This window comes from Grammomys surdaster, unplaced genomic scaffold (genome assembly GCF_004785775.1).
Source record: "Grammomys surdaster isolate TR1022 unplaced genomic scaffold, NIH_TR_1.0 364, whole genome shotgun sequence".
Lineage (NCBI taxonomy): Eukaryota > Metazoa > Chordata > Mammalia > Rodentia > Muridae > Grammomys > Grammomys surdaster.
In genome coordinates this window covers 3,024,853-3,046,865 of record NW_021604783.1, presented here as the reverse complement: position 1 = coordinate 3,046,865, position 22,013 = coordinate 3,024,853, and the positions used below count along the sequence as shown (strand labels likewise).

Below are 22,013 nucleotides of genomic sequence, written 5' to 3'. Positions count from 1 at the left end.
GAGGGAAGCTGAGACTTACTTCTGGAAAGGACCTGTTACAGCCAGAACTGAGAAGGGGAAGTTGGGGTGGCCTCTAGAGGAGGCGTGGCTTTGAACTACATGCCCGTCAGGCCTAAAGGAGGTGTGACTAACTCTCCAGGGAAGGATTTGAGCAGGCGAGGCGGGGCTTGCTTTGGAAGGGCGCGGGATCCAAATGGAATAGAGATTTGTCAGGTAAGGGTCGGGGATGGTCTCTATACACTGCACCCTAACTAAGCCTTGCAATCCTTACTCGGAATTCTCATCTGACTCTACAGTTGAGGAGAGCCGGACGGAGGGCAGGGCGGAGCTGGAGAGAGGGATTTCAGCGCTGAGGGGCGGGACCACGAGTCTGGGGCGGGGTTGTGGAAGGGGGGCGGATGCGGGTGTTTGTGTTGGAAAATCAAACTGCGCCACCGGGTGGAGCGGCCCCCCCAGCCCCTGTATGGGAGGGGGGGCCGCTCGACCCCCAAGAGGCCTTGAGGATCTTGACTATCTGGGACCCCCAGAACCAGGTAATGGGGAGCCGCAGGAACTTTTGGAAAGAGAGAGACCATCTCCTTCCAAGGGGGAGGGGCGGGTCGTCAGACTCTGGAGAGGTCGAGCTAGGGATGGCCATTTGGGTCTTGAGAAAAGCAATGGCAAAGTGGGGGCACAGGACATCCAAGTCCCCCAAAAGGGAACAAGGCAAAGGTAGTGGAAAAACTGTGGTTTTGGCTCTAAAGGTCAAGAGGGCCTAAGAGTAATCCCAGTCCCGCTTGGGATGGGGAATTGACACTAGGGCGGGGCTCAGCGGTCCTGAGGAACAAGACAGTTTGCGGATAGGTCTAGGGCTAGGCGCTGGCCCACTGAGATCAGAAGCGATCAGGCAAAGTGAACCTCCAGTTACCGGGCCACTTGAAGGCTCCCTTCTGGTCTTTTCTCCCGGAAGATGTGTATGTATTCTCAACTTTCACCACCCCTCCAGGAGCGCTAGCTTTCCCATCTCACCCTACTCCACCGCATCTTCTGCTCTCGGTCTCTCCTGGTTCGTTTCCCTAGACCCCGGCGCCCTCCTCACGTTTCCGTCTTCAGTTCCCTAGCCTTCACTGGGCTCTGGTCCTTTATTCATGCTGAACCTTTCCCACGTATCCACGAGATGGCGAAGATGAGACGCCCACCAGAGCTGAGGGCCATGCGGGTTGGGGGGTATAGCTGTGACACGTACCTTTGGGAAAGGTGCGCTGAGGTTCACCTTTGATGGATTCCCTGTCATGTCTGGCACCCGCCCCCGGCCCAGGAAATTACAAGCATACGGGTAAAGAGCAGAAGCTAGGGACAGGGCTAGAGACTATGCTTTTCGGTCTAGAATAAACAGTGGTGAAGTGGCAAGTGTGTTGAGTTGGTCACTAAACTGCAGATTGCTTTCCGGCTTGTTGTGGCCTGTGATTGTGTCTTGGGGTGGGGGACTGGAGTGTGGGGAAGGCAGAACACCTAGTTCCGGGCAATGAGAACTCTCGAAGAGAAGTAACTAATTGAGGTGCGATAGGAATGGACTCTGGTTGTTCAGAGGAAGGCAGGTGGGATCTCCGTTGCTTGCCAGGGTTGTTTGCTCAGTTGCCAGAGTAACAGGCTAACGAACGGCCACCGACAGATTCCCAAACTCACTCTCTCCAGTCCAATCCGTTTTAGCGAACGTCGACTACGTCAGGGCCCTAGTGACCAATGGGGAGCTGTCATTATAGAGAGCCTGAAAGAGGGAGAGGGAGGAGGTGGAAGTGGGGGAGGCGGTGGCTACCCAGGATCCGCACGTGCACTCCCACACGCTTCACTCCCTGTACAACCCCTCTACCGCACGAGCCCAGACAGTCTCTTGCGCCTGCGCGGCGAGTCGTCTCCCCACCCCTACCCCCCTTTGCCTCAGGTCGTCAGTCTGTTTGCAAACTAGTCCAGGGTTGTGTTTCTCAACCCCTGCGGGCCCAGACGTCTGGGTGGGTTTGCGCTCTTTAGCCGGGTGTTGACTGTTAATGTCAGCCCAGCCCTCATGGGAAGGCTCGCTACCTGTGTTCCCCACTGCCACCCCCAGCTGGCGCCCCAAGCTCCCAGGTGGGCTGGGCGGAGCTGTGGTTTCCGGGCCCCCTAGGCTCAGTCACGGCTTTCCCGAGCTCTAGCTTAGGTTGTTTCCACAAAAGAAAGCGAGTGGGTACAAGCGCCCCTTCCCGAGGCTTAGCCCACCCAGGCCTAGCTGCAGTTAGTGACACGGCAGGACACTGTGAGAAGCCCCTTGTGGTCCAGGTGACTTTCTTGGCCAGAGGGTCATTATGCCCATTTTTTTTTCTTGTAAATTTCTGTTTTTTGATAGGCAAACCAAACCTTCCCCTTCACTTCCTTAACATTTCCTCCAAGCACACTCTAGCGTTCTTTATACCTCCCCTGGCTCCTTTCGGGCTGTCTGTCCCCGTCTCCACTCGTCCTTCTCTGCTTCTCCAGAGGGTTATATAACTCTTCCTCTCGGTGTCCTGATTTCAACTCCACAGACTCCGCCCTGGAACAGCGCGGGAGGGGCGGGAGAGTTGGGGACCCAGACAGAATCCGGCTGGCGGCCAGCTGGGGCACAAGGGATCCTGCCGATAGCAGACGGAGTCCCGCGGGACTTGGTTGGTGCCCCGTCCTTAGTCTCCCGCCCCTAACCAGGGATCGAGCCCAGAAGAAAGAAGGCACAGTATTTCCGAGGGGCGTGTCAGGACAGTCAGAAATGTGGGTTGGGAGGTCAAGGCTGGAGGCTGAGAGGAGGAGGCAGGCGAATGACCGGATTCCCCAGGATTAGTTCTGCTGGGGTTAATAGAGATAAAGAAAGGCAGGACGCCTGGGTTCCCTCTTTCGTCTCCTCTTTGGGTTCCCAGAATTCCTAAATCTATTTTCTCAGGAAACTTAGCCAGCCAGCAGCTTCTTTGCCCTGGTAGGAGTCAAAGGTCTGTGTTCGAGGTGGCCTGGGATGATGTCACTAGTGCACGTGCCCCGGGACGGTTGCCAGGCAATGCGATCTCCTCCCCTTTCCATTCCCTCCCACCTCTGCCCGGAATCCCGTTCCAGTCCCGTGCCATCTCTTTCTCCTTTCCTTCCCCTTGGCATTAGCATCCTGCAGGTGGGAAACCCTGGCCTGGAGTTTAGTGAGGGGGAGGGGCGCGGGTGTGGTGTGGCGTGAAAGACTTTGCCCTTTTCCTGGCTTGAGAGAATCTGGTTTTTTTTTCTCTCTCTCTCTTTTTTTTCTTCCTTGATTGCCATGAAAAACTTCCTCTCCAGTCCCCAGTACCACCCCCGAACTCCCTCCCGTGCTCCCTTGAAAGAGTCTCCTGGAAGTCTTTTTACTTTCCCACCTGCTGCATGGCCCAGTGTCATGTTGCCCCTTTCCCATCTTGAGCTCAAGTGAGTGTAGTTGCAAGACAGCTGCCCCTAAGAGAAGATCTGTATGTGAGTGTCCGCTCCAGCTCATTCCTGATACCCCCTTCACCTCCCCTCACCAAACTGAGGAAACAGGGTTAGGCTGAAAAGTCAAGGTCTTTATCTGTGCAGGTAGGTGGATCAGCTTCTGGTATTGCCCACGGGTTTGTTTTTTTTTTTTTTTTGGTTTTTTTTTTTTTGAGACAGGGTTTCTCTGTATAGCCCTGGCTGCCCTGGAACTCACTCTGTAGACCAGGCTGGCCTTGAACTCAGAAATCCACCTGCCTCTGCCTCCCAAGTGCTGGGATTAATGGCGTGCGCCACCACCGCCCGGCTCATTGCCCACTTTTGAGAGAGAAATCTAGTGATAGTTATGGCTGCCCTCTGTCAAATCTTGGAGTTGGTGATGGCATTACAGCATCTCCGTTCATGTGCCTTAGAATTTGGACTGTCGGCTCAAACCTGGATTCTAATCTCAGCTCTGCCACTAAATGGGAAAAGTCACAACCTCTCCAAATCTCCTATCCTCACCTGGGACATTTAAATATCAATACTTACCTTCTAGCTAATGGGAGGAGGTGGTGAAATAATTTATGCAAAGCATTTAGCACAGTGGTCGGTATAAAATTAATAACGAATGAGTGTCATGAAATACGTATTATTAAATGGTGTTAGTTATTATAGTGGGTGGACCTGTTTTAAAGTAGCCCTCGCTGGGGATTGGATAAAGAGTGGAGAATTTCGCTACCTGCAGTGTGTGTTGTGTGTGGGGGTGTCGGGGATTAGCAACGACTACTTTATGTACCTTATTTGATGTGGGCTTTAGTCAGATTTGTATTTCTTTCTTTAGGCTTATTTTTCCGCCCCTAAAAAATAGCTAAGACTATATTCCTTTGGTTGTTAAAATAATTACATTGTGGCTTGTGATTTTCAAGCGATACCCTGGTTCCCTCCCATGTTGCTCTCTGGAGCCCTTCATTTTGCAAAGGGACTCCACAGTTTCCCTAGCGGGGACACGGCTAGGCTAAAGGGGTGTGTAAAAGGTTGGGGTGGGTGGGTGGGTGGAGAGAGACTAGTGGGGGGAGGCTGGGGGAGCGGGTAGTTAAAGGAAGAGACCGGAAGGGAGGAGGAGGGAGCCTGCTGGTGGGGAGGGAGGGGAGGAGGAGGAGGTGGAGGAGGAGGAGGAGGACGAGGAGGAGGAGGAGGGAGGGAGGGGGTTGGGGAGAGCCTGCTACAGTTCTTTGTTTGACTCCGGGACTCAGGGACGGGGAGGAGGAGGGAGGGAGGCAGAGGCTGCAAGCGCCGGGGCAGGCCCAGGAGGCAGAGGAGGGACCGTCTCCCCCGCCCCCAGCCCCCACTCCCCCCCCTGCTGCTTCCCCCTCCCTACCCGGACTCTGGGGGCACCGCCGGGGGACAGACACCCAGCAGGTAACCCTGGCCTGGCTTTCCCTCCCCCTGTCTGATTTTCTTCCACACCCTCCCGGACGACCCCTTTCCGTCTCCCCGATTTCCCGGGCCTTGCCTTTCCCCCAGCCCTCCTTGTTCCATTTCTTCGAGTTGGGCTTGTCGCCTGCTGGCTCCGCCACCCTCCGTCTTGTGCAGCCTGACTCCCTTCCCCCCACCCCACAGTGTGTGCTCCCCTGTTCTGGCCGAGGCACCTTTTGGGGTTCTGTCTCGATGTTTCTCAGGCTGGTTTCTTCCGACCAGTCTCGTGGGGCTCTGAGGGAGGAGGGAGTCCTTATCTTTTAATGGCTCCCCCCAGTCTCCCTTGCCCCATTCTCCTCGTAGCAGTCTCTAGGGGTGAGAGAAAACCGGAATTTGGGGGCCCTATGGAGAGGCAGGGGGGCTGTGTGTTGCTGGAGACAGGGGCTGTGAGTGTGTGTGAGGAGGGGGTGGGGATTTGTTAGAGACCAGGCTGCCTCTCTGATGTCCCTTTAAATGGCCCTTACATATCTGGGGACTGGGGGGGTGGTGGCAAGCTGCCTGCCTGGGGGGCAGGGCCCTTGGTTTGTCCACACCGTCAGGGGTGGTAATGATTTAAAGGGACAGCCTTGGTGTGGCCACTGCCACCCTGTGCTGGCAGGAGGGGGAGCTGGCAGGCTGTGTCTACAGAGGCTTGGCTGGTGAGGAGGGCATTCGAGGCTGTCTGGGACTGGGCCTGCAGGTCTCCAGGACAGTTACTATGGCTGGAAAGGTGCAAGAAGGGCTTGACAGCCTGGCCTGAGGGTGCTCAGTCTGGCCTTTCTCCAGAACCCCGTGGTAGTTGAGCCCTCTGACTCCATGACCAAGAATCTGTGAGTCTGAACTACAGGATCTATGGGCCACCAGGTGGGGGCCACTGGCAGATGTGCAGGCCAGCAGGGTGACCTGGGCACTTTAGAGCTGGCCCTCAGCTTCCCCTTTTGTTGTTTGGTTCTTTGCACAAGAAGGCCCCAGCTCCTCCTCCTCATGCACATGCCCCCCCACCCCCACCCCAGCTGTTGGACAGATGAATTACAGCCTCCTGCTTGGGGCCAAGGCTGGTAAGGGATTAAAGTTCTGAGGTTGGCCCTTTAAATGGCTGTTGGCCCTCCCCCACTCTCTGTCCAGACACCCATCACACACACCCTTCTGACCCCCTTGGTCTGGCCTGGGGGGCCCCTTCTCCTTTGTAGGCTAACCTATCCCACATCCACAAATGCTGTCAACTGCTTGGTAAGCACCTTAGTCCTGAATTTGCCTCCCTGTCCGGAAGGGTTCTGGCCTCTAGCATTTTTTCTCCAGGAGGTCCTAGCCAATCCAGTCTTCTCAGCTTGCAGCTGACCACTGCCCCTTAAGGGCCTTGGTTAGGTCAGAAATAACACTTCCCTGGAGGCAGTGTCATCAGCAGCTACAAAAGCTTGCAGTGCATTGCATCATGGAGGCCAGAGGCCTAAGTCTCTGGGGCAGGGGGAAAGATGGGGGCTGGAAGGCCAGGAAGTGGAGAGGCCAGATAGAGAGCCCATGTGTTTGGGTTCTGGGGCCAGGGGGAAACACTGGTCCCGAAGGAGTGAGTGTGAGGCGAGGCTTGACTGTGGTCTGACCCCTGCTATCAGCAACGCCCGAGTCTTAGCCCTAGACTTGTATTAATATATCTAGCTCTTTGTATCTAAGGATTGGGAGGGAAGTGAGTGGGCCCCTATTACCTCCTTGGGCCACATAGAGGAAGGAGGTGATGGAGAAACAGGATATGGCCTTGGAGGTGACATGGAGGAAACCTGCTGCAGAGGCTACTACTTAGCTCAGGCCCAGAGTCACAGTTCTTGCAGAGGAAGAAGGCTTCTCCCTGTTGGGCTCGTTCATCTTGTCTGACCACCTGTGCCACTTGCCAGGACCTGCCTACACCAATCTAAGGGAATGAGAAGGGTCAGAGTCCAAAAGGTGGTGTTGGCTATCTGGTGTCTTGTTAGGGTAGCAGAACTGAAGGCCTAGGGTCCAGATGCCCTGGGGTCACAACCAAGGTTGCTTGACTGTAGGTGTCCCCTGTAACTGGGCCTGCACCAGAATGTCAGTCCAGTCAGAAGAGGACATGGTTGGCACTGAGGTGCTACAGTATACTCCCTTACCACCTGAACCAGGCTGCTTCCTAAAGGGAAGGTTGGAAGATGGCTTTTTTCCAGGTTGCCATGGAAACTGATTCTCCCATCTCATCTGACCTCTAGGGCCTGGTTTCTCAATGAGCGAGCAAAGAATGAAGGGAACTCCTCTACTCTGGGAGATCCTACCTCTAACTGAAATTTTTTTCTTCTAGGTTCCCCCAGGCACCATGTCAGCCTCATAGCAAGACCCAGCCCACGGACTTCTGCTGTACCCCATTGCTGGAGTGCTTGTTCCAATGAGACAGTCCACTTCCAACTCCATCTGGTAAGCTTGGCTTCTGAGTGTCACCTCCGTCCCCCATGTCCAACTCTTCACCGCATGCTTGAAAATCTTTGCTATGATCTGGCTCATGCTCACTCATCAGAATGGTCCAGCCCAACTCTGAACCTCCCCCCAACATGTGGTGCTTGAATGGTTCAGCCCTCCACGGTTATGGAGCGCCCCTCTATCTCCTAGGAATGGTTTATCCCTGTACTTCACTGGCCTCCCTACCACCTGAAAACCCCTTAACCCCCACCCCCAGTGCCACAAGGAACGAAGCAGGACTGAAGAAAGCTAGGGATTGCAGGCTGAATGTAGACATGTGTGTGATAGCCCGGAGGAATTTCTTGTGAAGGGGAAGGCTTTTCCCCCCAAGCGTATAAAGGGTGTGTGGAATTGATGTCAGGAGGTGTTACACACCACTGCCGTGCAGCTAGCCAGTGCTTCTCAAGGCCGTCTTCTAATCTCACCTCTGAGTTGCTCCTTGGCCCATTCTCTCCATGATGCACTGTAGATTTGCTTTGTGCACCTAACTCATAACTCCTGCTTTTCCTCAGACCTGCTTCTGCCAGTCTCCTCCCAAGGCCCCACTTCATCTCCCTAGTAGAAAGGAATTTTCCCTAAGCTGGAGACCTAAGATTCTTCATTGCTTTCCCCCATTGCTCATTGAGTTTCTTGAGTAGGACTGCTCTTCCCTATGTGTCCTGGTTAGTATGACAGTTCGCACATTGAGGCGCCTTTGTAGATTTGTGTTGAATGAATGTTTTAAGGGAATGTAGTGCTTCACTGCCAAGAAACCTACGGCTTCTGAGATCTGCTGCAGAGCCTCCTACCCACATCTACTCTGGAGGATATGAGACACTTGAGATAGTAACAGAGAGAGGAAGGCTGGTCTAGGAGGTAGCATGCAAGGATAAAACTGAGGGCGAACAGGTCAGAAGCAGTGTAGAAGATGTAGGTGTGGAAAGAAGCCCGGCTTGTCTGCTCATTTGAGAATGATCTCGGTTGAGTTACCAAGCCTTCCGCAGCCTGTTTTCTCGGTCCTAAAACAGGGCAATCAAGTACCTCCTCTGCCAGGTTTTGGGGAAGAGTAAAAGGTGTATGTAAAAGGTTTAACACAATGCCTACCATTGGGTAAATGATAGCACTTTGCATCATGGTAACTGCAGGAAGCTGTGAGGATTCAAGAGAGGATGTGGAGGAATGGGCCTGAACTTGATTAAACGCAGACAGAGCCCCAAAGAATCGTCTAACCAGGATCACCGACCCAGTAAGTCAGGATTCCAGAGAGTTAAGAACCCCTCAAGCCTGCCTCCAACGTTTCCCTGGCTCTGAGAACGTGAAGAAGGCAAACACAGAAGGGCATGTGCACAGACACACGTGATCACCACAGTGATGCAGAGGCAGACCCAGACAAAAGACTGAGACAGGAGCCAACCAGACACACAGACAAGAGACAGCCTCGCAGAGTCATGTAGACAGGGATAATGACAGGAACGCGCCAGACACAGGCACAGAGGGAGACAAGATGAGCAGATATGCAGGTGCAAACAGACACCAAGACCCACACACAGTCGACCCTGTTAGACTGACTGGTGAACACAGCGCCCAGTCAGAGGCAGACACAAACACCCGCAGTGACACATAGCGGGCCAGCGCGCCGGGGCCAGCACTGTCACTTCTCGATGGGGGCGGGGAAGGCTCGGGAAGGGAATCCCGGGCGGGCGGCCTGCCCGGGTGGCTGAGTCACTGCGGAGCCTCAGCCCGCAGCCCTCCCTCTCCCACCGGCTCTCCCAGGTGAGAAGCGAGCCGGTAACTTAGTAGCTTCCGCCATGCCGAAAGAAGACTGCGAAGGAATGGGCCGTGCGGGGGTCAGTTCTGGATCCGCCCCACCTTCGAGCCGGTGGGTGCTGGCTAAATGCACGTTCAGGAAAAATCGGTCTGCGGGGTCTGGTGTCTTTGGTCGTCCAATGTCTGCTTGTGGGTTGCAGGCCTCGTGCCAAGCGTCCCTCTTTATACCCCGTGTTCCGTGGGCTGCGCGGAGGGGCTCTTCTGACCCAAGCCCAGAGAGAGTTAAATGGGTGTGATTGACGGAGTAGTTCTCTCTTGGGACTAAAGGGGGGTGGGGGGGTCGGTTAAAGTCCTAGAGTCCAGATCCCGGATGCGGGAGGCGGAGCTTGGCTTTACCGGGAGTGCCCGGATGGAGAGGGCGTGGTTTCGACTCAAGTGGAATTAACCCTTTCTGGGCAGCCGGGTTTTTGGGGCTGTAGGTCGGGTTGGGAAGGCTGATTGTCAGCCTCGGGAGAGTGTCGGCCATCCACCCTGGCCCTGGACGTGTGCGTCTGCTTTCCGTCTGTCTTCGAGGAGTCTGTGGGTGTCTGTCTTTGTGCTTGTCCCTGGTTGTCCCCTCCCCTTGGTTAGTATGAGCACTGGGAGTCGGGGAGGGCCATTCCTGCCTCAAAGCGAGAGTGGAGGTGAGAGTGGACGGCGAGCCAGCCGACGGCGGCGGCGACTGAGGAACAGGTGTGAGTGCGGCGGCGGGGCTGCCCAGCGCGGGGTGGGGCCGGCTTGAGGGAGACAGAGGGGAAATTCCGCGGGACCAGTGGTGAGCAGTATGTGGGCTGAGGAGTTGTGTCTGCCTCTGACTGTGTGTCTGTGTGAGTTGAGGGAGGCGGGGGCTGAGTCAGTGGGAACGGGGATGGTTTTCGGAGTGACTCACTCTCCCCCACCCCAAGCCTGATTCAGACCCTGAGAAAGGCTTTGTTCGTGGGGCGGATGGGAAGTCAGGCGCCTGTGTCCCTGGTGGGGACACAGATTCGTGGTAGTTGGCAAGATTGTGCTTAGGGCACAGGAAGTTTTGTTCTGGAGCGTTCTGTAGTCCATGGTGTCGTCGTGGGAGGTTGTGGATAAAGGTTGAAGATCAAGAGGGCTGGAGGGACGGAACTGGCTAGTTTAGGGAAAGCTGAGTCAGTTCCCCGTGGGAAAGGGGAAGTGGTAGAGGGAAGTGTCATCATCGCAGAAGGGGAAGCTGCATTTCCTGGTAACTAGCTGAGTTCTGGGCACCACTTCCTTAACAGGGATCTGGTACCCCAAGCTGCCGTTTGTGTCCGTCTGGTTTCTCTACCCCTGCAGGGCTTGACTGGGGCAGCCAGTTTGGGTTGCACTTGACCAGTTTAGCGTTGTACTTGTCCCAGGGATTGGTAACTGACAGACTGCAGCCTCAAGAGAGTTCTGACCTGAGTTCTCCGCGTGAACTGAGTAGTCCGCGGATCGCAAGCTCCTACCGGGGCCGGATCAGCCTGCGGGATCTGTAGGGTCTAAGCACTTTCATGAACAGATGACCTTGCCCCAGCGGGAGGGAAGATAGTTCTCTCCAGAAACCCTTCTACTTTGTGGGCTGGGTGGAAATTTCCTCACGGTGCAGACTTCTCGGCCAAGGCGAACTTTCCAGCCGCCCCCAACCCCTCGCCGCGCGCTCTCCCCCGGCTTCCTGCCCGGCGCTTTCTCCAGCTGGAGCGCTAGCCCCGCCCCCGCGGCTTTGTACTCGACACTAGCCTCTCGCCGCTCTTTGTACTCTAGACTCTCAATGGACCGATCCCGGGAGCGGAGTCGGCTCCCTACCTGCTGGGACCTGGGGTATGCGCAGGGTAGCAGCTTCTGGACTCTAAGAGTCGAGAGGGAAAAGCTGAGATTAAAGGGAACGTGCCTAGGAAAGGGAGTACAGTGCCCGTTGTGGGTCGAGTCAGCTTCGACGGGAAGGAGTAAGAGGGGGTGGCGTGAAGGAGGAAGTGAAACGGGTTCTGGGTTCTTTAAGGGAGTAGGCGGTGAGAGTGGGACAGGGGTGATGTCACTGCCTGTTGGGCCCCGCCCTCCCCTCCCTTCCCTCCCGAAGGACCCCCCCCTTACACACACTGCTTCCGCTGCGCAAGTAGCCACGTCACGGGCAACCCCCGAAATCCCCCCTCCCTTGGGGGGGGTGGGGGCCACGTGGGCCGTGGGGAACCGCGTGGCCCCGGCAGGGAAAGGGCATAGAGGATACAGGAGCCACGAGAGAGGGGCCACTCCACGGTGCTCAGCTTCCCAGAAGTTGGAGGGCTGGGGGGACTGCCTGAGGGGGTCGACCGATACTGAAGACTCAGAGCCAGGGAAAGTGGAGGAGCTGGAGGAACTTGGTATGAGACTGGGGACTTGACCATGATTTAGGACAGGGTCAGGCGCTGGAGGTGGAGCATTCTGATAGAGGCGCGGGAGGGCCTGGGTGCTGGGTCTGCTGATTGCTAGATCTAAGCATTTCTACCGGGGTGATCGAGTGGAGAGTCAATCGCTGGGTGATGTGAATTAACTAGGAGTGGCGATGCCTTTGTCTGCGTTTCGCCTTGGTCTGCTGTCCGTCCTTGGGGTGGATAGGCAGAGGACGACTTGAACAGTCTGGCGGGGACCGTTGCCAGTTCGGTGGATGTGTGAGGCTTGCCCTCAGGTCGGCTAGTGAATGATTTCCTCACTCTCAGTCTTAGCTTGCTGTTACTGCCCTGCGGGCTACCAGTTTCTGATCGGAGATGTGGACCCTAGGTGGGAACCTTAGGGTCACATCGGGGTCACCCTAGGGCGAGCCTGTCTGACCGGCCCTGCCGCCCCTCCTCCGGAGGCCGGTCAGTGCCCGGCTAACCTTATTCCTATTGGTTCCTGCTAGGCTGTTACTGAGGCGGAGACAAGGGTGATGATTGGCTTTCTGGGGATAGAGAAGTCTGGTGATTGGCTAAATTTCTGAAGCTCTTGAAGCTGTGAGAGGACGCTCCCACGGAGGCTGTAAGCAAGCGCGCGGTAGGTCGCCCTAGTGGCTCAGGATTGGAAGCCTGTCAGACAGTGCGGCGGCTGGGTTGTTCCCATCGCCAACTCCCCGCTATTTGTCCCATATTCCTGTTACCCTACTTGCGCGCTTCTAGAGGCTCCTTATGCCGGTATCTGCCCTGGCTCCTTGCTCTCAGTCTTTCTGCACTGACAGTTCAGACCAGCCTTTGGGCCCTCACTGTGTTGGCAACTTCAGTGCACTCTTTTCTTCTCTCTGTAGAATTGGTTGCAGAAGGCCAGAGACTGTCACCTGGAAACAGTGAACACTCTTGTTAAGGGCAGTTGGGAACTGGACCATCGTGCCAGAGAGCTGGGGCAGGGGGCTGTGCCCCATCTCCAGGGCTCCTGGGGCCACTGCTGACCTGGTAAGGGAAAGATTGGAACTGGTTTAGCAGAAAACACAGCTGAATGTTTTGCTTCCCAGCTAGAGCGTGATCTCGTCTCTGATTTAGGCTGGATGCATCGGGCAGTGGATCCTCCAGGGGCCCGCTCTGCACGGGAAGCCTTTGCCCTTGGGGGCTTGAGCTGTGCTGGGGCTTGGAGCTCCTGTCCACCCCATCCTCCTCCCCGAAGCTCATGGCTGCCTGGAGGCAGGTGAGAATCTGGACCATTAGCTTTATCTGCAGGCATTTCTTCCAGCCCTCTCTGTCCATTGCTGTTTTCCATGGGTTTTCCTTCTGTTGTGGGTCCAGATGCCAGCCTCCTCTGCTCTTATTCCCTCTGACTACTCCATTCTAGGGGGAGGAGTACTTCTGGCAGTGCATAACCAACTCTTTCTCTTTACAGGTGCTCTGCCAGCATTGGGCAGCCCCCACTCCCTGCTCCTTTACCCCCTTCTCATGGCAGTAGCTCTGGGCATCCTAACAAACCCTATTATGCTCCTGGGTAAGTAGGGGATTGAAGAGTTCTAGGATTGGAGGGAAGTTGGAACCTTAAAATGTTTCCCCAAGCCTGATCAATCTCCAATCCCTTCTACTCCATAGGACACCCACCCCAAGACCGCTCCATGGCAAGTTGGAGTCCCTCCATGGCTGTGTGCAGGCGTTGCTCCGGGAGCCGGCCCAGCCAGGGCTATGGGAGCAGCTGGGGCAGTTGTATGAGTCAGAGCATGACAGTGAGGAGGCCGTATGCTGCTACCACAGGGCCCTTCGCTATGGAGGAAGCTTCGCCGAGCTGGGGCCCCGAATCGGCCGATTGCAGCAGGTGGGATGAGGCAGGACATAGGTGGCTAAGTTGTGCCTTCTAGGATATTTCCCCAATTCATCTTCATCTGACCCTTGACCCTCCCAGGCCCAGCTCTGGAACTTTCATGCTGGTTCCTGTCAGCACAGAGCCAAGGTCCTGCCCCCCCTAGAGCAGGTGTGGAATTTGCTGCACGGTGAGGTGAGGCTGAGGCTATGTGACTGAGGGAAGAGGGGCCGCGCACGGCAGGCCAGCACTCACACCACCATGTCTCTCTTTTCAGCACAAACGGAACTATGGGGCTAAGCGAGGGGGCCCTCCAGTGAAGAGATCTGCTGAACCCCCAGTGGTCCAGCCTATGCCTCCTGCAGCACTCTCAGGCCCCTCAGGAGAGGAGGGCCTCAGCCCTGGCGGCAAGCGCAGGAGAGGCTGCAGCTCTGAACAGGTAGATGGGTTGGTTGTTCACAGCTCAGCAGGCCGAGCGGATGCCTGGAGCCAGGAGTAAGGACTGACTGTCATACTCTCTTCTCTTTTAGGCTGGCCTTCCCCCAGGTCTGCCACTCCCTCCACCACCACCACCACCACCCCCACCCCCACCTCCACCACCACCACCACCACCACCACCACCACCACCACCGCTGCCTGGCCTGGCTATTAGCCCCCCATTTCAGCTGACTAAGCCAGGGCTGTGGAATACCCTGCATGGAGATGCTTGGGGCCCTGAGCGCAAGGGTTCAGCACCCCCGGAGCGCCAGGTGAGCCCCCCTTTAATACCTGTTACCTTTTACCTCTTGTAAATTCTCTTTTCATTCTTCACTTTGTGACCTCATTCATCTCCCATAGGAGCAGCGGCACTCGCTGCCTCACCCATATCCATACCCAGCTCCTGCCTACACTGCTCATCCGCCCAGCCATCGGCTGGTCCCGGCCACACCCCTTGGTCCAGGTCCCCGACCCCCAGGAGCAGAGAGCCATGGCTGCCTGCCTGCCACCCGTCCCCCCGGAAGTGACCTTAGAGAGAGCAGAGTTCAGAGGTCGCGGATGGACTCCAGCGTTTCACCAGCAGCATCTACCGCCTGCGTGCCTTACGCCCCTTCCCGGCCCCCTGGCCTCCCCGGCACCAGCAGCAGCAGCAGTAGCAGTAACAACACTGGTCTTCGGGGTGTGGAGCCGAGCCCAGGCATTGTATGTTATGACCTTGGGCTGAGGATGGGTGATGTTGTCTGAGGGACCAGAACACCCCTCTGACCTCTCCATTTTCCATTGCAGCCTGGCGCTGACCATTACCAAAACCCTGCGCTGGAGATCTCCCCTCACCAGACCCGCCTGGGTCCCTCCACACACAACAGTCGGAAACCATTTTTGACGGCCCCTGCTGCTGCTCCCCACTTATCCCTACCACCCGGGACCCCATCATCCCCTCCACCCCCGTGTCCTCGCCTCCTGCGCCCTCCACCACCCCCTGCTTGGATGAAGGGCTCAGCCTGCCGCTCAGCCCGAGAGGATGGAGGAGAGATCTTAGGGGAGCTCTTCTTTGGTGCTGAGGGACCTCCCCGTCCTCCTCCCCCATCCCTTCCCCACCGTGATGGCTTCTTGGGGCCTCCAAACCCCCGCTTTTCTGTGGGCACTCAGGATTCGCATACCCCTCCCGCTCCCCCAACCACCACCAGCAGCAGCAGCCACAGCCACAGCCACAGCAGTAGTCCTACTGGGCCTGTGTCCTTCCCACCACCCCCGTATCTGGCCAGAAGTATAGATACCCTCCCCAGGCCATCCAGCCCAACCTTGAGCTCCCAGGACCCACCGCTTCCACCACTGACTCTTGCCCTGCCTCCAGCCCCTCCCTCCTCCTGCCACCAAAATACCTCAGGAAGCTTCAGGCGCTCGGAGAGCCCCCGGCCCAGGGTCTCCTTCCCAAAGACCCCCGAGGTGGGGCAGGGGCCACCCCCAGGCTCTCTGAGTAAAGCCCCTCAGCCTGTGCCACCTGGGGTTGGAGAGCTGCCCGCCCGAGGCCCGAGGCTCTTTGATTTTCCACCAACTCCGTTGGAGGACCAGTTTGAAGAGCCAGCTGAATTCAAGATCCTACCTGATGGGCTAGCTAACATCATGAAGATGCTGGATGAATCCATTCGAAAGGAGGAGGAGCAGCAGCAGCAGCAGGAGGCAGGCGTGGCTCCCCCACCCCCACTCAAAGAGCCCTTTGCGTCTCTACAGCCTCCATTTCCCAGTGACACAGCCCCAGCCACCACCACTGCTGCTGCCACCGCCACCACCACCACCACCACCACCACAACCACCACCCAAGAAGAGGAGAAGAAGCCACCACCAGCCCTGCCACCACCGCCGCCTCTAGCCAAGTTTCCTCCACCTCCCCAGCCACAGCCCCCACCACCTCCACCAGCCAGCCCAGCCAGCCTGCTCAAATCATTGGCCTCTGTTCTTGAGGGACAAAAGTACTGTTACCGGGGGACTGGACCAGCTGTTTCAACCAGGCCCGGGTCTGTGCCCGCCACTCAGTATTCCCCTAGTCCTGCATCAGGTGCTACCGCCCCACCACCCACTTCAGTGGCCCCTGGCGCCCAGGGCTCCCCCAAGCCCTCTGTTTCCTCGTCATCTCAGTTCTCTACCTCAGGCGGGCCTTGGGCCCGGGAGCGCAGGGCAGGTGAAGAGCCAGCACCAGGCCCTGTGACCCCTGCCCAGTTGCCCCCACCTCTGCCGCTGCCCCCTGCTCGTTCTGAGTCTGAGGTGCTAGAAGAAATCAGTCGGGCTTGTGAGACCCTTGTAGAGCGGGTGGGCCGGAGTGCCATCAACCCAGCAGACCCAGTGGACATAGCAGACCCAGTGGACAGTGGGACTGAGCCACAGCCGCCTCCTGCACAGGCCAAGGAGGAGAGTGGAGGGGTGGCAGCCTCGGCAGCAGGTCCAGGTAGCGGCAAGCGTCGTCAGAAGGAGCATCGGCGGCACAGACGGGCCTGTAGGGACAGTGTGGGTCGTCGAGCCCGTGAGGGGAGGACCAAGGCCAAGGCTCCCAAAGAAAAAAGCCGAAGGGTGCTGGGGAACCTGGACTTGCAGAGTGAGGAGATCCAGGGCCGGGAGAAGGCCCGGCCTGATGCAGGTGGGGCTTCCAAAGTCAAGACACCCACAGCTCCAGTGCCCCCACCTGCTCCTGCACCCTCTGCTCAGCCAACACCCCCATCAGCTCCTGTCCCTGGGAAGAAGACTCGAGAGGAGGCTCCAGGGCCTCCAAGTGTGAGCCGTGCAGATATGCTGAAGCTTCGGTCACTTAGTGAGGGCCCTCCCAAGGAGCTGAAGATCAGGCTCATCAAGGTAGAGAGTGGGGACAAGGAGACCTTTATCGCCTCTGAGGTGGAAGAGCGGCGGCTGCGCATGGCAGACCTCACCATCAGCCACTGTGCTGCTGATGTCATGCGTGCCAGCAAGTGAGTTTGGAGGCTATAATACCCTAGGCTGCCTAGTTGTCCTGGGGATTGGCTCCTGCTCATTACCCCATGTTCCTGACCTTATTCTATGGTCTTCTCACAGGAATGCCAAGGTGAAAGGGAAATTTCGAGAGTCCTACCTTTCCCCTGCCCAGTCTGTGAAACCGAAGATCAACACCGAGGAGAAGCTGCCCCGGGAAAAGCTCAACCCCCCTACACCCAGCATCTATGTATGTATGCTGTCTGTCCTCAGAACCACCCTTCCCAGAAGGGTTAAGTTGGGGTACTTAGAGCCTGGGAAAGGGCTCTGACCCCACCATCTCCTGGTTGTCTCAGTTGGAGAGCAAACGAGATGCCTTCTCGCCAGTCCTGCTACAGTTCTGTACAGACCCTCGGAACCCCATCACGGTCATCAGGGGCCTGGCTGGTTCACTTCGGCTCAGTGAGTTTGGGGAAAAAGTATGCACAAGGCTGTAAGGATTGTGGTTTGTGGGACCCTTTGAGAACCACCTCCATGCTTAGAGAATTTCCACAGTGAAGGAGCGCACTCGGTCACACACAGGCTATCTCTGAGGAGTGCTGAGTGGTGTGTCAGCCAGCCTTGAGGTTTTCTGTCATCCCAGCAGTGGGCACATGGGAAGAGAGATCAGGAGTAGTTAGAGTCACTCTTCTGACTTTCTTAGTGAATAGGTGCACACACCTTTAATCCCAGTGGGGAGGCAGAGACAGGCAGATCTTTGTGAGTTTGAGGCCAGCCTGGCTTATAGAGTGAGTTCCAGAACAGCTAGAGGTATACAGAGAAACCAGGTCTCTAAAAAAACAAAATAAAACAAAAACGAATTAAAAATGAATTATAGACTACTTCTGATCCATGGTTAGTTTTTTCCTTTTTTTATGCAAAATTTTAAGCAGTATAAAACCAGAGAAAACAAGAAATAGGAAAGTAAATCTCGTTTCCTTCATACCCAGCATTCTCTCCTCCCAGGGAGCAGTTCGGGAGACATTCCAAGCTCGACTACATCTTTGACTTGAGCCATTCATTGACTGCCTACCATGTGGGCATATGCATGCCTGAGAACTCTAGTAGAGACACTTGAGGCATGAAGCAGCTGGAGAAGGGGCTGGGAAGGAGCCAGCCTTGTTAGCTTCCTCGGGCTGTGATTTGTGCCTATTCCTTGGTGCTGAGTTTTGCTAAATCTATGTCCACTTCATCAGAGTCCTGGCCAGGAAGGGGAGGGTGAGTCGAGCCTTCTGACCCGATTGACATCCTGTTTGGCACTCCCTTCAGACTTAGGCCTTTTCTCCACCAAGACTCTGGTGGAGGCAAGCGGCGAACATACAGTGGAGGTCCGTACCCAAGTGCAGCAGCCCTCAGATGAGAACTGGGACCTGACAGGTACCAGACAGATCTGGCCTTGTGAGAGCTCCCGTTCACACACCACCATCGCTAAATATGCACAGTACCAGGCCTCGTCCTTCCAGGAGTCACTGCAGGTGAGGATCAGGCACAAACGGGAACAAGGGTGCTGGGCTCTGACTTCAGTGGGCTTCAGGAAGTCACTGACCCAGACCTGTGTACCTGTCTGACCAAGCAGGAGGAGAAGGAGAGTGAGGATGAGGAATCCGAGGAACCAGACAGCACTACAGGAACCTCCCCCAGGTAGAGTATAATTCTATCCCTTCCTGCTTCGCTCTTCTCCCTTGGTTTGCCACCAACCTGTCTGTGCTTTTGCCCCAGCAGCAGTGCACCGGACCCCAAGAACCATCACATCATCAAGTTTGGCACTAACATCGACCTGTCTGATGCCAAGAGGTCAGTGAAGCTAGACCAGTGAAACTAGGATGAAACCCCGCTAGATACTGGTATGGGATACCCTCTTAACTTGGTCGGCATTCCTGTGTCCACAGGTGGAAGCCACAGCTACAGGAGCTGCTGAAACTGCCTGCCTTCATGCGGGTAACATCCACAGGCAACATGCTCAGCCATGTGGGCCACACCATCCTGGGCATGAACACTGTGCAGCTTTACATGAAGGTCCCTGGCAGCCGAACGCCAGGTGTGCTTTTCACCCTGCGCATGCGCACTGCGCTGACTATGCACACTCCGTGCTTCGGGTCTTAGCCAATGAGGGCAAAGGGCGGGGTTGTCGCTCCGTGCGCGCCGGCATCAGAACGTCCGTGACGTTCTATCTCCCTCTGCAGGCCACCAAGAGAATAACAATTTCTGCTCTGTCAATATCAACATTGGCCCCGGGGACTGTGAGTGGTTCGCGGTACATGAGCACTATTGGGAGACCATCAGCGCCTTCTGTGATCGGTGCGCACCACCCTTACTAGTCACCCCATCACATCGGGACCTTGGGTTTCCCACCTGACCCTGTGACTGCCCACTCCACAGGCATGGTGTGGACTACTTGACTGGTTCCTGGTGGCCAATCTTGGATGACCTCTATGCGTCCAATATTCCTGTTTACCGCTTCGTGCAGCGCCCTGGAGACCTGGTGTGGATTAATGCAGGGACTGTGCATTGGGTGCAGGCTACTGGCTGGTGCAACAACATTGCCTGGAACGTGGGGCCCCTCACTGGTGAGAGGCTGGGGTTGGGTCATCGTGGTACAGTGAAGGGTATGAGGAGTGAACCCTGTTAGGGAGAGCTGGGTTTGGAGAATCCGAGTCTGAAGGAAGAAGGGGCTGGGGGCTGGTTGAAAACCCTGCATTACTTCCTCTGGCCTACAGCCTATCAGTACCAGCTGGCTCTGGAGCGCTATGAGTGGAACGAGGTGAAGAACGTCAAGTCCATTGTGCCCATGATTCATGTGTCCTGGAACGTAGCTCGAACGGTGAAGATCAGCGACCCTGACTTGTTCAAGATGATCAAGTGAGACCCTGTTTGGTTATCAGCCCACCTCCACCTGGCTTGCTTTTCTACCCTTGTTCTTCCTGACTCCTCACTCCTCCCCTGTGTCTGCAGCATGTTCTTAAGTGTTACTGTGCTGGGGAGCCTGACAAAAGCCCTATTCTCATCTCATAGCCTGTTTCCTGTGGTCCAAACACATACATAAAACCTTGAAATGTCAAGTGTGACGTAGTCAAGACAGGAAATGCAACTCACAAATGAAAAGGGAGGGCTGCCCAGGGAAGTCCAGGAGGCTAGGGTCTCAGGAGCTTCACCCCTGACCATCTGCCACCCTCCAGCCTTGGCACCCCTTCTGGAGTCTTGTCTCAACACCCACCTTATGGGTCTTGCTCAGGTTCTGCCTCCTGCAGTCAATGAAGCACTGTCAGGTGCAGCGGGAGAGCCTGGTGCGGGCAGGGAAGAAAATCGCTTACCAAGGCCGCGTCAAGGACGAGCCTGCCTACTACTGCAACGAATGCGACGTAAGTGTTCAAGCTCTCCCTCTGCCTGGAAGGTTCCTAACAGTAGTAAGTAGTGACTTCTTAGTGATAGCCGCTTCCTCCTGGCCAGGTGGAGGTGTTCAACATCCTGTTCGTTACAAGTGAGAACGGCAGCCGAAACACGTACCTGGTGCACTGCGAGGGCTGTGCGCGCCGTCGCAGCGCGGGCCTCCAGGGCGTGGTGGTGCTAGAGCAGTACCGCACAGAGGAGCTGGCGCAGGCCTACGATGCCTTCACACTGGTGAGAGCGCCGGGCCTCCAGATGGGGCGCGGGAGCGGCCAGCCCCACCGGCCCACCACTGAAGCCGCCCACTTTCTCCCCGCAGGCTCCCGCCAGCACGTCGCGATGAGGCCGGACGCCCCGCTCGCCCGCCCACGCTGGGCGCGGCGGGGCCACCAGCACACGCCTGGGCTGGACCTAGGTCCCGCCTCTGGCCGGGAAGGGGGTCGGGCCCAGCCCTTCCACCCTATTGGCAGCTCCCCTCACTTAATTTATTAAGAAAAAAAAATTTTTTTAAACAAATACGAGGAAAAAAAAAGGAAAAAAAATGGGAGACGGGGAGGGGGCTGGCAGCCCCTCGCCCACCAGCGCCTCCCCTCACCGACTTTGGCCTTTCTAGCAACAGACACAAGGACCAGGCTCCGGCGGCGGCGGGGGTCACATACGGGTTCCCTCAAGCCTGCCCGCCGCGCGCCCGCCCGCCCGCCGGCGCAGACGTTCGCGGCTCGTTGTGTACATAGACGTTCGGCAGCCGAGGTTTTTAATGAGATTCTTTCTATGGGCTTTACCCCTCCCCCAGGACCTCCTTTTTTTACTTCCAATGCTAGCTGTGATCCCTGTATATGTCTTTTGTTTATTCACTTGGTTATGATTCGTATTTTTGTTTTTGGTTTTTAATTTATAACAGTCCCACTCACCTCTATTTATTCATTTTTGGGTTTTTTGTTTTTTCTTTCTTTTTTTTGGGGGGGGGAACCTGACCTCCTACACCCCCAAGCCATCCCTCCTGCCTCTTTGGGAGGCCCACTCCTGGGCCCTCCCTGCGCCCCAGTATATGTCCGGGCTTGGCCCGTCCGTCTCCGCCCGCCCGCGGCTTCAGCCGGGCTCTCATGGTGCTCAAACCTGCTCCCCTCCCCTACGTCCTGCACTTTCTTGGACCAGTACCCCTACTCCTGACCCGACCCCAACCCCACCTGAGGGTGAGCGACTCCTGTACTGTAGGGGAAGAAGTGGGAACTGAAATGGTATTTTGTAAAAAAATAATAAATAAATAAAATAAAAAAAGTTTTAAAGAAAGAACTATGAGGAAAAGGAACCCTGTCCTGCCCAGCCTCGGCCATTTTAAAAACATTGGACACCTACACACACACATCCTTTTTTAAGGGCGTGAAACATCCCAGGGCAGGGCCTCTCTGGTGCAGGGACACCCTGGGGTGATTTTCTCTGGGGCTTTATTTTCATTTTCTTAGTTCGTTTTTTCTCCCGCTGGGGCTGCGGAGGGGTGGGGGGGGTTTACAGTCCCGCCCCCTCGCACTGCACTGTCTCTCTGCCCCGGGGGCAGAGGGGGCTTCCCATCCCTACCCTATTTTCGGTGATTTTTGTGTGAGAATATTATTAAAAATAAAAGCAGGAAAAAAAAAAGACCCTTGTGTTTGATGATGGCTGTGAAGCTTATCAGTTGAAGGGTCGAGGGACTGATGGGAGGGCAGTGCAGCCCCCGGAGGTGGCGAGCCCCTCCCGGAGGAGCCTGTGGAATGTCCAGAACCACAGTCTGCTCCTTAGGATGAGGATGCCTAATCCCAGAGCCGCATTCCAGGATAAGGTAGTGG

General features: G+C 56.2%; 1 protein-coding gene across 1 annotated transcript; it reads left to right on the top strand.

Moving 5' to 3' along the window:
- Window positions 1-433: 433 nt before the first annotated feature.
- Window positions 434-21,827, top strand: Kdm6b (lysine demethylase 6B). Its single transcript, XM_028780038.1, has 24 exons — window positions 434-533; window positions 7,208-7,320; window positions 12,008-12,138; window positions 12,386-12,530; window positions 12,618-12,759; window positions 12,952-13,050; window positions 13,149-13,368; window positions 13,456-13,548; window positions 13,631-13,792; window positions 13,884-14,102; window positions 14,191-14,532; window positions 14,617-16,787; window positions 16,891-17,017; window positions 17,124-17,229; window positions 18,076-18,281; window positions 18,383-18,447; window positions 18,529-18,600; window positions 18,696-18,844; window positions 18,990-19,104; window positions 19,186-19,373; window positions 19,524-19,665; window positions 20,039-20,165; window positions 20,254-20,424; window positions 20,510-21,827. The coding sequence occupies exons 5-24, from the start codon at window positions 12,623-12,625 to the stop codon at window positions 20,531-20,533; spliced, it is 4,935 nt and encodes a 1,644-aa protein (XP_028635871.1). The 5' UTR covers window positions 434-533; window positions 7,208-7,320; window positions 12,008-12,138; window positions 12,386-12,530; window positions 12,618-12,622; the 3' UTR covers window positions 20,534-21,827.
- Window positions 21,828-22,013: the final 186 nt, after the last annotated feature.